Below are 15,338 nucleotides of genomic sequence, written 5' to 3' on the forward strand. Positions count from 1 at the left end.
CATGCTCCACGGTGCTGATGCATGGATTAATAAAACAGCATAACACAGAATAATCGCTCATTCTCTAGCAGATAACAACCGCAGGTATTAATCTCAGAACTCCCATTGACTGGCAGTGGTTTATGGATTAATGCGGCTAATATGCATATTAATGCAGAGCCGTGGAAGCGTTTGGCAGGACGTGGCTCATTAGTCGCGTCGACTTCACCGCCTGGAAAACAACGCAGGGCCTTACCGCTGAACACAAAGAAGAATGGTTCTGAAACGGTTATTTAACCTACATTCAATCCGGGGGGCGCGTCTGTCATTTTAGAATTATTTTTGCTATTACAAAAAATAGCAGATCTACAAGCTCATAGCGCGACACCGAGTGCCGCGCTATCTACAGTGTACATTAGAATGGACACACTTATTATTAACTACAGTGTACATTAGAATGGACACACTTATTATTAACTACAGTGTACATTAGAATGGACACACTTATTATTAACTACAGTGTACATTAGGAATGGACACACTAATCAGCTGAAGTGGCTTAAAGACTACATTTGGGCTTACAGTGAAATGTTGGGTTTTGTGTTGCTCAGATATTTGACATATTATACCATCACTGTCGGGTGGAAACCTTGTGTGTCCAAAACAAACTCAAACTCTAGTAAAAAAAACTATATTTATAAACCCGCACATCCACTTTAGATTTAGCAACACAAAAAAAGTAGAAATAGAAGATCTACAAGCTCACAATGCGGCGACCTGTGCGTGCGTGTGTGTGTGTGTTTGTGTGTGTGTGTGTGTGTGTGTGTGTGTGTGTGTGTGTGTGTGTGTGTGTGTGTGTGTGTGTGTGTGTGTGTGTGTGTGTGTGTGTGTGTGTGTGTGTGTGTGTGTGTGTGTGTGTGTGTGTGTGTGTGTGTGTGTGTGTGTGTGTGTGCGTGCGCGAGCGCGCGTGCGTGCCTAAGTGCAAATGTTGTGAACTCATGAACTCATTTCCATCATACAGCCACCCCCTCCATATTTGGGCAAGACTGTTGCCCATGAATATGAGGTCATTATCAGACCCTGTTTCTATTGGTCAATTCATCATGGCCGCCAGTTCCCACCTGACGTTGTGCGGAAGCCCCGCCTCCTCCAGACCGTGCCCGATAACAGCCAGCTTACATAACGTCTTCAGACTAGGATTTAAGTCCAAGACATACAGGCGGTCAGAGGGAGCGTCGGGCTCATACCGTCCTCTTACGTTACGTTTGTATCTGAGTCCTCCAAAGAGGACGACGCCACGCCCCCCCGCGGTGCAGCAGGACATCAACGTGGTCAAACGCGGGCCTTTCCCCTCGGCCTTGACCTTCCTCCAGGAGAAGGTCTGTGGGCTGAAGGTCCACAGGTCGCTGAAGGTCCGGTCCCGGTTGTTGCCGCCGAACACGTACAGCTCCCCGCCGCGGGCGAAGACCGAATGACCCGAGCGTCCTGCCGGGCGAGGAGGAGCCTGCGCAGAAAGCACGTTCAGCCAGCTGTCGGACTCCGTGTCAAACACCCTGACGTGGTCGTCCAGGTGCGGACGACCCCCGAATACAAACATCTTCGTCCCGATGACGGTGGCGGAGTGGTGCGACGCGCCGGGCGGCGGAGTTCCTCGGGCGTTAATCGAAGACCAGACCATCGTGCGGGTGTCCAACTTGTGGATGTCATCGGCATAACAATTCCGCAGGGTCCATCCTCCCTGGACGAACATGACCTTCCCCGAGACGCAGGCCGAGTGGCCGTCCCTCCCCTCTGGAATGGTCCCGGACGCCTTGGGCTTGAACCACCTGTGGGCGTCGACGTCAAAGGCGTAAAGCGCGTCGCGGTAAGGAACCCCTCCCCAGATGTAGGCCAGGGCGTCTTCTATCAGCACGGCGGTGTGGCCGTGGAGCGCGGAGGGAACCTCGGCGGGACGTTTTCCTCTGCCGTTTGTCACCGGGGGCAACTTGGCCCAGCGCAAAGAGACCGTGTTGAATATGTGCACGTCCATCTGAGCGTAGTTGTTAAGGGTCTGCCCGGCGGCCCACCCTCCAAACGAGTACACTCTGTCTCCCGCCGTCACCGCGGCGTGGTGGACTCTCTTCGGTCCTCCGTCCAGATGCCACGCCCAGATAAACATTCTAACCACACCAGTGGATTGGCTGAGGTTGTGGGCTACGAACTTCTGCCCTCAACGGACATCCAGGTGAAGTTTTTACAGGGAATGTGTTCTTGTTTGTCTTTAAAGGACCGTGATGTCAATGCATGATGAAGTCATGACGTCATCAATCTGTATTCCATCAAAATAAAATATTTCCAACATGTTTTGATTGTCGACATACATAACAACCTTTATTTGTTTTATTATTCTTCTGCAATATTTTCTTTAACATCAGTACAATGACTATTAGACTCAATATCCCCCCTATCTCCCAGACTCCCTGCCCAGTCAGAGTTTGAATCAATGTAGAATTATGTGCAGGATGTCGTCTGCACGCAGATGTGAGGGGACTTAATTTAATTGAATACATTTGTTCAAATATATATCACACATTTATGCCAGTGTGCCAGTGATCACCTTCCCCTGTGCCAACGTTGGCACCCGTGCCTAACGTTGCCTACCACTTTTTTAGACTAATGAAAAAGATAGGAGAGACAAAGAGTCTCTGTTGTGTCTCCTACTGGAACCGCTGCCTACCGATCCACTGGTCACCGAACAGAACAGAACAGAACAGAACAGAGCAGAGCAGAGCAGAGCAGAGCAGAGCAGAGCAGAGCAGAGCAGAGCAGAACAGAACAGAACAGAACAGAACAGAACAGAACAGAACAGAACAGAACAGAACAGAACAGAGCAGAGCAGAGCAGAGCAGAGCAGCTCTGGAAATGGAAGCACAAATGGTTGTTCCACCGTGAAACAGCCTGGGAGCCTGGCTGAGCACCCTGAGTGTGACACAGGCTGAGCACCCTGAGTGTGAAACAGGCTGAGCACCCTGAGTGTGGAACAGGCTGAGCACCCTGAGTGTGGAACAAGGAGTCTGGCTGAGTGTGAAGGGAAAGCTTTCTCTACAGTGTGAAAATGGCTGGATGCTGCGGCCAGAATATCTTCTCTCTACACGCACACACGCACGCACACACACACACACGCACACACGCACACACGCACACACGCACACGCACGCACGCGCGCACGCACACACACACACACACACACACACACACACACACACACACACACACACACACACACACACACACACACACACACACACACACACACACACACACAGACACAGCCTGCTGCTTTCTGCTCCATGTTCTCCCATCACTTCCCTGTCCATCAGAAACCTTGTATCTCCACGTTTATTTTATTCACGTTTTATGTTTTTTAAAGGGCATTAATTTACGGGGGGGAAAAAAGTCATTATATGGAGATGAGATGTTTCTGCCCAACAGCAACAGTATAGATATACCAACCCGATCGCCAGAGGAAACGTTCTCATTGAACGTTTTTCAACGTTTCTCAAAATCCGTGCATAGACTACTGGAAAACCACAAATTCCGTGCATAGCCGCCTCGCATCTCCCCCATTGTGACTAAACCATTTTGGAGGCGCGCAGTCTCAAGGGAATTGTCGCCGTGTGAAGGACCACCGAGCGAGCTAAAGCGAGCGAGTTGCCGTCCTGAACATTGCGACATTCCCTTGAGCCTACTCAGCGCCGTTTGAGTTACGTACCGATAGGCACAGAATCGTAAATTTTGTTGTGGGGACTGCTCTACTTCCTGGTTTTTCCGGGTTGCGACTGGTTACGCCCACCGTGGGACTCCCCGTACATATGCACGGAATTTGGGGGTTTCTAGGCGACTATGCACGGAATGACGTGCACAAATCCGTGCAATGTATACTAATTCTCTGGCGATCAGGCTGGATATACAGTATTCATTGGAACACAGGGTATTGGATATACAAGGTATTCATCAGACAGCGAACATCTGCATGGTCTTCACAGATCAATAGCCTTCCCTCTGCCCCGCCCACTCTGACATGTGATCCACTCCTCTGTTGTTCATGTGACACGGCTACAGAGGAACACATTTCACCAAACGGACCAAAACAAGCTACTAAAACACGAATGCTCTATAGGCACGGTGGTGCAGTCGGTAGCGCTGTCGCCTCACAGCTAGAAGGTCCTAGGTTCGATTCCCGCCGGGGACGCTGTGGGCGCTGGGGGGCTTCTCCACGGGGGCGTGTCTTCTCCTCCGCTAACCCTGCCCTAGGTGGGGTTGGTGAAAGGGCCTACTCTGTGTGGAGTTTGCATGTTCTCCCCGTGTCTCCTAGGGTAGTTAATACCCTCACAAAAACATGTAGTAATCCTGGTCTCTATACTGCCTCCTCCTGGTCAGCCGGGGCGCCTGATGGAGGGGAAAGGAACCGGTCCCTTCCAGCAGGGGGCAGTGGCAAACACTTGGTCTCAGAGAGCATACATTAAGAATATGTAAATCCCGCTATGCATGATGGGATTGATATCCCTGCTATACTATCTTTGAATGATATCCATTCAACTGGTATTTTCTCTACTGAAGAGCTTTAACTTGACTTCAGTTCTATAAGCTGTAGTTTCAAAACTATTCACTCAATCTTATGAACCAATATATCATTATTTTGCTAGATTCCCTGCTTTCATATGACATGAAAAAATCACACCCTGTGTGAAGTGGGCGGTGTGTGGTCATCACAACATGACTCACTTAAAAAAAAGGATAAATGACTTTTTTCCAAACTGCTATTCATAGGGCTGCACATGTGTCATGTGTTTCGCTAGCCAATCACAGTCCTGAATTTGCGAAGTCAGCCAATCACATTACAGTTAGTGGTGATGACACTAGCTGTAATGTGATTGGCTGACTTTGCAAAAGTATCGATTTGCATTAACAATGGAAGGGTATACAATGCGTTGTAGACTATTGACCAATCACGGTGCAGGATTGGTCAGTGTCTAAAACCCACTTATAGGGGGCGGCTACACCGTCCCAAAAATGAAAACATGCTAGATGACTGTCTCCTAGTCAAATTTGGTCACATATACTGTATATAAATGCAGGAAACAGAAATATATGTTATTTACTCGCTGTTTGGTAAACAGTGGTTTAGAGTGTAGTCTTTGTAGCCGTTTGAGGTGCTGCTGCTTCCTTGATGGAGCAACACACACACGTACACGCGCGCACACACAGACACAGACACACACACACACACACACACACACACACGTACACGCGCGCGCACACACACACACACAGACACACACACACACACACACACACACACACACACACACACACACACACGTACACGCGCGCACACGCACGCACACACACACACACACGCACACGCACACGCACACGCACACGCACAGACACACACACACACACACACCCTCACACAGCCATTGGACATGCTGCTGCCAGGTTAATTGCTGGAGTTGGTGGTCTATGGCGTGACTAATATCCTGCACAACGCGCTGTTCGGGGGCAGAAAGCTCGGATCTCCACATGTCAACTTCTTTGTGTTCCTTTGTGAATTAAAAACCTCTACTTTGTTCGTATTGGTGTCACACAGACGTAGATCGGTTTGCTGTGTTATGTTTAATATTTAGATGTATTTGGCTATTCAAAAATAGCAGATCTACAAGCTCATAGCGTGGCACCGAGTGCCGCGCTATGCAATTTTTTTAGCTCAAATCTTTACTTTTTGGGGATTCTACAAATATCTTCTAAAAAAAACATTTTTTTGAAAAGAACTTATGTTGCTGTAATGTCAGTGGTTCTCAAACTCTGTCATGTCATGTATATGTATATGTATTTTGTTGCGGACCCCAACTCAAAATATTTTGTTCCAGGGACCCCCCAGAAGCAAAGATTTGAGTTAAAGATGTCCGCTTGAAGTAAAATAATACAAAGATTTGCAAAAACAAATCCTGCTTTTTAAATAATATCAGATATACAAGCTCATAGCTTGTATATCTGTCTTTCTGAATAGCCACACGTGTAGAATAATGGTTATAGCAAAAAATCTATAACATACAGTAACACAGATACGTTCCCGGATTGAATGGGTTAAATAATAACTACATTGGATCCATTGGAGAACAGCGTCATTCCAAAGCCACATCGCAACATGTTGTGAGCTTGTAAATCTGCTATTTTCTAAAAATATTTGGGTAAAAAGTGAGATGTTTTGAATATTTTTGAGACTTAATGAACAAAAATCTTGTATGAGGGACCCTGGCACCAATTATTTTCAGATGGGGGTCCGCGGACAAATACAAATTCATCTGGGGGTCCTTCAAGTGACCCACCTGGTACCCCCCCCCCCCCCCCCCCAGGGACCACTGGTGGTCACCGGATGGTCCCCGGACCACTGGTTGAGAACCACTGGTTGAGAAGGAACAGCTCCTTCCTACCTCCGGGCTATGGTTGATGCCTACACCCCTGCCCGACCACTTCGGTCTGCCACCTCGGGGCGACTGATTGCCTCGTCACTCAAGGGTCCTTCTGGTCGATCGACACGGTCACAACTTTTCTCTGTTCTGGCCCCACAGTGGTGGAATGAACTTCCCACTGAAGTCAGGACAGCAGAGTCACTGATGTCAGGACAGCAGAGTCACTGATGTCAGGACAGCAGAGACACTGAAGTCAGGACAGCAGAGTCACTGAAGTCAGGACAGCAGAGTCACTGATGTCAGGACAGCAGAGTCACTGATGTCAGGACAGCAGAGTCACTGATGTCAGGACAGCAGAGTCACTGAAGTCAGGACAGCAGAGTCACTGATGTCAGGACAGCAGAGTCACTGATGTCAGGACAGCAGAGACACTGATGTCAGGACAGCAGAGTCACTGATGTCAGGACAGCAGAGTCACTGATGTCAGGACAGCAGAGTCACTGATGTCAGGACAGCAGAGTCACTGAAGTCAGGACAGCAGAGTCACTGATGTCAGGACAGCAGAGTCACTGATGTCAGGACAGCAGAGACACTGATGTCAGGACAGCAGAGTCACTGATGTCAGGACAGCAGAGACACTGATGTCAGGACAGCAGAGTCACTGATGTCAGGACAGCAGAGACACTGATGTCAGGACAGCAGAGTCACTGATGTCAGGACAGCAGAGTCACTGATGTCAGGACAGCAGAGACACTGATGTCAGGACAGCAGAGTCACTGCCCATCTTTCGCCGCAGGCTGAAAACCCACCTCTTCAGGAAACACTACCCTTCCTCTTTGTCTGGCTTACTTGTTGTTAACTAGTTGTACGCACTCTTGTTTTATTGTTGTATTGTTTTATTGGATCTTGTTTAGTCGATACACTTTTTGTATTAGCTCGTGCTCATTTGATTTTGCTATTTTGTCTCATCTGTTTAAGACAGTAGGTAGCTGATATATTACACTTTTACATTAGCGCTAGGTATACTCTTGGTTGCTTGTGTTTGCAGGAAATGCACTTCAGACTTCTGGTGATTAGTAGTTTTGTTCCCTACCTATGTTGAATGCACGTATTGTAAGTCTCTTTGGATAAAAGCGTCTGCTAAATGACTGTAGTGTAAAATGTAATGTAACCTCTGACATACAAGGTTTCCCCCTGTCAGGGACCATAACTGTTCCTCACTTGGCGTGCGTCCCCCCCCCCCCCCACCGCTCCGCTCTGCTCTGCTCTGTTGGTTTCATCAGCGTGGCGACATTTCCTCCATGGGGGGCGGCTGACGATTCCTGGCCGTCACTCTGTAATCTACATGAGTCAGCCAGGAGGGGGGGGGGGGGACACACACGTTTTTAGCGGCTTAACACCAGTGGTGTAAAGTCACTAAGTACATTTACTCAAGTACTGTACTTAAGTACACTTTTGAGGACTTTTTTTTAGGTGCTCTTTACTTTAGTTACTAGTTAATTTCCAGAGACAATAAAAGATCTAAATTCCCACAACGCCTCGCAGCGCGAGGCGTTGTGAGCTTGTAGATCTGCTATTTTTGGCTAAAGTTCTCCCCAGAAAAGGGATGCTAGGTTTCGAGTGGTTATGGTAAAAAGAAAAATCATACCACATAAAGATTTGGCGGACCCCCTGTAGTAACTCTGAAGACCCCCTAGGGGTCCCGGACCCCCTGTTGAAGACCCCTGCTGTGCCCTTTTTTCAAAAGGGCACTTCTGGTCAAGAGGGCAAAGGGCAGGTGCTCTAGCTCCACCTAGAGTCTATCTGTGCACGTCCCTGCACGCTGCAAGCTTACAAGTACACCTGCTATTTCAGATTTTTTTTTTTTTTTTGCCAACGTTACGTATAAATGGATAAAGTGGTTAAAATGACTGTGATGCTGTATTAACACCCCCCCCCCTCCTTAAGGGACACCTGGGGGTCCCCGGACCACACTTTGACACTTACAGTACAGGTCTATTATGTAAAATAAGCTAAAAGCTGCCAGCCCAGCACTAACCCCAGTGCTGGAAAAAGTACTTAAAGTAAAAGCCCAGAATTCAAAATTGACTTGGGTAAAAGTACAAAAGTATTGCTATCAAAAATGTACTCAAAGTAACAAAAGTAGAGTGGTAGAGTAACAGTATAATATTTTCCTCCGTGATGTGGTGGAGTAGAAGTAAAAGTACGGAAAATCGGAAACACTCCAGTAAAGTAAGCAATGCCTCAAAATCGTGCTGAAGTACAGTACTTGAGTACATTTACTCAGTTACGCACTGCCTAACCCCCGCTGTGCCTTGCTCTCCTGCTGATAACCATCTCATGGTGATTAGAGAGAGAACAGAAATGTGCGACTTTGAAGATTCTATTCATGGAAATGAAATTACACGCTGTCAGCAACTTTCACATTCCCTGAAAGTTGCTGATAAAGGCGTATGTGTAGGGCCAATATGCCTATCTTCGCCAGAATACGTCTAAAACGCGCTCAACACTTTGACTTGGGCTGTCTCTTGTTACTCACTGTTCGATGTTGTTGATTCTTGTGTCTTCATGGATTCGAACAGGTTGATTTCAATGATTTGTGGAATGAGTAGTGTAAAAGTTTCAAATAATATGGGGGGCGGGGTGCAAACAACGAAAACAAGAAACAGGCTCCAGACGTTAACTAAAGGGTTTCAAAACAAACAGGCGCAGCATAAAGGTTCAAAATAAACTCAAAATAATTCGGTTCAATGTCTTTCATTCATGATCTGCGCTGTGTGTGTATGGTGCGAGCGAGCGGTTGAAAATCTGTTTCTCCTCTGGCGTCCTGCTACACACAGCTGCGGCCTGATTAATAGGGAATCATGGTGCCATTTTTCGAGGCGACCAGTGGGGGCGCCATTCAGTCAAAAAATATGAAATCAAATGAAATGGCTCCTACATAACCGGCCCCTATTGTTATGGGCAGGCTCTAATAACAATACAAAATCAAAACTGGAGCCATACAAAAATGTTCAAAACAAAATCAAATAAATACTTGTGAGGTGGGAAACAGGCATGGTGTATAGGCCTGTCTGAATCTTCAGTTCTTAATTTGAGTTTGGCACCAGCAGGCAAATCTTGCTGATGGGCCTTTCAAGTACGCTGGTTTTTGTCTGAAGACGCACACTTCTCACAAGTCCTCTTGAGTCTGGCATTGTTTCCAGGACTCTAGCCAACATCCAGGATCCTCTTGGTGCATTCGTGTCAGCTATGATCACGATATCTTCCTTTTCAAAGTTCCTGCGGATGCGGTTCCATTTTTGACGTACATTCATAAGAGGTAGGTATTCTTTTATCCATCTAGTCCAAAATAGATCTGACAAGTACTGTACTTGTCTCCAACGGCGCTTTGCATATACATCAGCGGCCTGGAACACTCCTGGTGGAAGGATCGACTGTTTCTTAAGCAATAACAGGTGATTCGGTGTCAATGCTTCCAGGTCGTTGGGGTCACTTGAAACTGTAGTGAGTGGGCGGCTGTTGAGCATGGCTTCCACTTCACACATAACTGTATGGAGACTTTCATCATCCAGAGTTTGTTGTTTGGTGACTGATAGCAAGATCTTTTTGAGCAAACGGATTAATCGTTCCCATACTCCACCATGATGGGCACCAGCGGGTGGATTAAATATCCATTTGACTCCTTTCTGCTGTAGAGCTCTTTCTATTTTGTCCAAATTCCATTCCTTCAAAGATTCTTTCAGTTCCCTTTCAGTGGATATGAAGTTAGTCCCATTGTCTGACCGTATTTCCATCACTTGGCCTCTTCGAGCAATAAAACGCCTGAGCGCATTAATGCACGAGTCTGTATCTAAAGAATGGGCCACTTCTAGGTGTACTGCTCTACTGATTAAGCAGGTGAAAATGACTCCATATCTTTTGACTGTGGTACGGCCTCTTTTCACCTCAATAGGTCCAAAATAGTCTACTCCTACTTGTGTGAAAGGTGGTAGGTCAGGTGTTATTCTATCTCTTGGCAGGTCTGCCATCTTCTGTTTTCCAACAGATACATTGAGACGTCGACATGTCACACATTCAGAAAGAATCTTTCTTGCCAATGAGTTGGCACATGGAATCCAATACTTTTGTCTCAGTAAGGAGAGCATGTGGTTTCTCCCACTGTGTCCTACTTCCTGATGGATCTTTCTAAGAACAAGCTTTGACACATGATGGTCTTTTGGGAGAATGGCAGGGTGCTTTGCATCTTCCGGCATGGCTGCTCTGCTTAATCTCCCGCCCACTCTTAATACCTCGTTTTCAAGTTTGGGGTCAAGTTTGTAGATTGAACTGTGTTTCTGCACGTTCAAACTTCCTTTCTGTAATGTTTCAACTTCCTCTTGAAATCCTTGTTTTTGACAGAATTGTACAACGGCTATCTCTGCTATGTCCAGTTCATCCAGAGAGAGGTTGTGTACCTTTACAGTGTTTTTGAATTTTGTCATCTCTACTTCAATTGACTGTTTTTGTTTGTCTGTGTCTGGTTCTTGAATTCGCATCAGATCTTTCCTTTTTCTACTCAACTGTAAAAGGTGAGTTCTCAAATACAGCATCCATGCCACAGCTCTTTTCAATCTGTAGAAACTTGAGTAGTGGTGTATGAGTGTGCTAGTAGGATCTTGATCTGTCATCTGGATGGTATTGACTGTAACTTTCTCTTTTTTGACTTCAGGATCGTCGGCTGTTATGGGGGTGAGATCAGCAGGTAAGTTAGGCCATGTCTCTTCCTTTTCCTGTAGGAAGTCCGGTCCCTTCTTCCAGTTTTCACACTTTAAGAATGCGTCAGCTGTAAGACCTCGGGACACATGGTCTGCAGGGTTGATCTTGGTGTTCAAGTATCTCCACTGCTCAATAGAAGAGTGTTCTCTGATAGTGCTGACTCTGTTAGCCACGAAAGTCTGAAAGCGCTTGGTGTTATTTCTGACGTATTTCAAGACTGATGTACTGTCTGTCCAAAATACCGCTTTTCTGAGTGGAAGGTGTAGCTCAGTCTCCAGCATCCGGTTTACTTTCACTGCTAGTACTGCAGCAGTAAGTTCCATTCTAGGTATCGTAACCTGTTTCAAGGGGGCGACTCTTGCTTTTGCCATGATTAAAGATGTGTGAATTTGGTTTTCAGTATTGGTCATTTTAAGGTAAGTCACAGTACCATATCCTGTCTCACTTGCATCACAGAAGTGATGAAGTTGGGCTGACTTGATTTTGCCAAATTCTTTAGATCTAATACATCTTGGAATGTTGAAGTTTTCCATTTGCTGTAGTCCAGTGAGCCATTTATGCCATGATTGACAGAAAGCCTCTGGAATCCTGTCGTCCCATCCATAATTTAGCTGACATAACTGCTGCAAGATGTGCTTTGCAGAGAATATGAACGGAGCTAAGAACCCCAGAGGGTCGTACACTGAACTTACAGTGGATAGGATTCCTCTTCTTGTGTAAGGTTGATTTTTCATGTTTACTTGGATTCTAAATGTATCTTCCTCCACATTCCACTGCACTCCAAGGGCCCGTTCTACCGGTAGGTGCTTCTGATCCAAGTCAATATCTTTTACCTCTGTGGCTCGCTCTTCCTCTGGAATAGAGGCCAGCACTGTGCGGCTGTTGCTTACCCATTTGGTTAGGCGGAAACCTCCTTGAGCACACAGGGTTCTTAATTCTTTAGATAGTGCTATGCAGTCCTTCTCACTTGGCACAGACTTAAGACAATCATCAACATAGAAGTTTTCTTTAACAGTGTTAACTGCCACTGCTGAGAACTTATCCTTATTATCTTCAGCAGTCCTTCTCACGGCATAACTAGCAACACTGGATGAAGATGTTGCTCCAAATAAATGCACTGTCATTCTGTACTCTACTAGGCTGTGACTGATGTCACCATTTGGCCACCATAAGAATCTAAGAAAGTCTTTGTCAGCTGGTGTGACTTTCACTTGATGGAACATGCCTTCTACGTCTGCCATCATTGCTACTGGTTCTTGTCTAAACCGGATCAAGACGCCCAGCAGTGTGTTGGTTAAGTTTGGGCCTTGAATAAGCTCATCATTTAATGAAGTTCCTTGGAATGATGCAGAACAGTCAAAGACTACACGCAGTTTGCGTTTCTTTGGGTGGCGTACTCCATGGTGAGGTAAGTACCAGGTCCTTCCTTCCTCTGGATTTAACTGCTCTCGTGGTACAGCTTCAGCGTGTCCCTTTTGAATGACACTTTCAAGAAAGTCAGTGTACTCTTTGTGAAACTCCGGATCCTTCTTGAATTTCCTTTTTAGTGACATTACACGCTGCTCTGCCAGATGGCGGTTGTTAGGCATCGCTATATCAGTCTGCTTGAATGGAAGGTTTATTTGGTAGTGACCATCTTTAATTTTAGTAGAGTCCGACATGATTTGCATGAATCTCTTATCTTCCATAGACATTTCTGCCTTCTCTTCATAACCCTTTTCTGGGAAATCATAGTTGAATTGTTGGATCATGAGGTCATTCAAATGTATTATCGATATGCGATTGCTGAAAATATGGGTTGGCTGCTTATGGCTTATTGTGGGTTTGTGTAGAAGCCCATTAACCACCCATCCAAGTCTTGTCTTTACAGCGTAGGGCCCATTACCCTTGCTATTAATTACTGCCCAAGGTTCCATAAACTTAGCTGCATCATTACCAATCAGGAGTCCAATATCTGCATCAATATATGGCAACCTAACCTCTTTTAGGTAGTTCCATTCTTGCACATCAACCTGAGTGGGAATTTGCTCCTTGGTTACAGGAATTTCTGTTTGAGTATAGAGTGGTGGCAGTTTTAGGAAATTATCTCCTTCAAGACTTGACACTTCCAGCCCATTGATTCTGTTAATACTTATGACCTTTTCTTGTCCAAGAGTACGAAGTAGGATTCGAGTTGGTGTCGCTTTGGCATGTAATTGCTTCCTTAAAGCTTCAGTACAGAAGGTTCCAGTGCTTCCTGGATCAAGGAAAGCGTACGTTTGAAGTACTTGATTGGAATTTGACAACTTAACTTGCACAGGAACAATTGACAGTTTTTGCTGGTCACCGGCCCCAGTATGGATAGGCCTTTTCATGGTGACTAATGCACTGCCCACTGACATGCTATCGGTGTTTGGACTCGTTTGACTTGCATCTTTTTTAAATTCAATGTGCAACACAGTAGGATGCTTCTTTGTACATATTTTACAAGTCATACGTCTTTTACAGTCCTTACTCATGTGACCCTGAGTCACACAACCGAAACATAAACCATTTACTTTAAAGAACTCAACTTTGTCTTTGTGCACTTTCTTATCCAATTCCTTGCACAAATCTGTGCTGTGGTTTCCTTTGCAGAAGAAACATGCTTTCTGTTGCACGGCTGCAGAGCTGCTTGTGCTTGGCTGTGACTTAGGTTCTGAGGATTCTGTTACTGTGGCAAAACTGCTTTTATAGTTGCTTTTAGTGTATGATGAGACTGGTACTGATTTCAAATTACTACTTCGGGGAGAAGGGATTGTCCTCTTGTCTTTCGGTTTTGTGTCTTGTATTTCTCCAAAGAGGGGATCAACGGCAATGTTTGCTTGCCTTTCAATGAAATTTACAAGTTGTGGGAACTTGGCTCTTCTGTGTGTACGCTCATAGTAATCATATGATACAGTCCTCCACCTCTCTCTGTGCTTGAAAGGCAGTTTTGATAAGACAGATTTCAAATGTGTAGGATTGTTCATGTCTTGCAGTATTTCATTATTGCTCATGGCATTGCAGCATGTTCTCAAGAAGAGTGAGTATTTATGTAGGGCTTTGCCATCTTCTGATCGGATTAAATCCCAATTCAGAATTTTTTCCTGATAGGTAGCAGCAATGAGAACCTCATTTCCAAAATGTTTGCGTAGCAGCCGTTTTGCTTTCACATAGCCTTTTTGGGAATCCATGTGAAGGCAGCTTCTCACAAGTGTCTTTGGTTGTCCATCTGTAAACTGTTCTAGAAAGAGCAGTCGATCTCTGCTGTCACTTGTTTTGCTTTCTACACAATGTTCAAATGTGCTAATGAAAGAGACATAACTTAATGGATCACCTTTAAAAACAGGAATTTCTCTAGAAGGCAAGAGTGAGAACCTCTGTTCTTGAATTAACATTTCTGTGATTTCGTTTTGTTTTCTCAAAATGTCCATCATGGCTCCGCCTGATCGAACATTAACCTGAGCACCATCTTGCAAGCTAAGGTTTGGGTTAGGCTGTTGGGGTTGTTGGTGAGCAACAGGCATCCGTGACCGTGACCTTATATGTCTATGTGGCTGCCGTGATTGGCCACTAGGGGCATGCTGAGACCTTTGCCTCAGTGGTGGCTGTGAAGCTGCTCCTTCAACTTCATCCTCTCCGTCGTCATCATCATCATCCTCATCATCATCCTGTAAATATTCATCATCCTCCTCTTCATCATCCAATCCATAATTATCAACCTGCTGGCTGTCCACTGGTAAGGATTGCATTGAGGCAAAATACTCATTGATGTGGATTAAGGGGTTAATATCAGACTTAATGTCTACATGTTTAGTGACATCTAATACTTTTAACTTGGCATCAGCAGCTGCAATTTCTACTTCCAATTCAAATGCTTCTTTTTTTGCTTTGAGCTGTGCCTCCTCTAATTCAAATGCTTGCCTTTGTTTAAGAGCAGCAGCACGTGCAAGTAGGGCTGCCCTTTCGGCCTCTGCCTGCCTTAATGCTGAGGTGCTTGCAGTGGTTTTCATTTGCTTTCTACTTATCATTCCAACTGAAACATTGCCAAATGATTTGACACTAAGTGCTTGTGTCACTTGTGTCACTTCTGGTGCCACTTCTGCTGGCTTTTGTGCCATGGCTGCAGGGGCATTATTTATCCAT

The 15,338-nt window shown here is 45.6% G+C and overlaps 1 protein-coding gene across 1 annotated transcript; it reads right to left on the reverse strand.

Annotated features, from left to right (window-relative positions):
- Positions 1-1,072: 1,072 nt before the first annotated feature.
- On the reverse strand, positions 1,073-14,944 carry LOC311041299 (kelch domain-containing protein 3-like; the record flags this gene model as incomplete). The annotated part of the gene is made up of 3 exons (XM_084086206.1): positions 1,073-2,187; positions 2,906-3,012; positions 14,784-14,944. 3 exons carry the CDS (start codon positions 14,942-14,944, stop codon positions 1,073-1,075), a joined length of 1,383 nt encoding a protein of 460 aa, XP_083942332.1.
- Positions 14,945-15,338: the final 394 nt, after the last annotated feature.

Source organism: Gymnoscopelus microlampas (genome assembly GCF_963454915.1).
Source record: "Gymnoscopelus microlampas genome assembly, contig: SCAFFOLD_88, whole genome shotgun sequence".
In the NCBI taxonomy this organism is placed as follows: domain Eukaryota; kingdom Metazoa; phylum Chordata; class Actinopteri; order Myctophiformes; family Myctophidae; genus Gymnoscopelus; species Gymnoscopelus microlampas.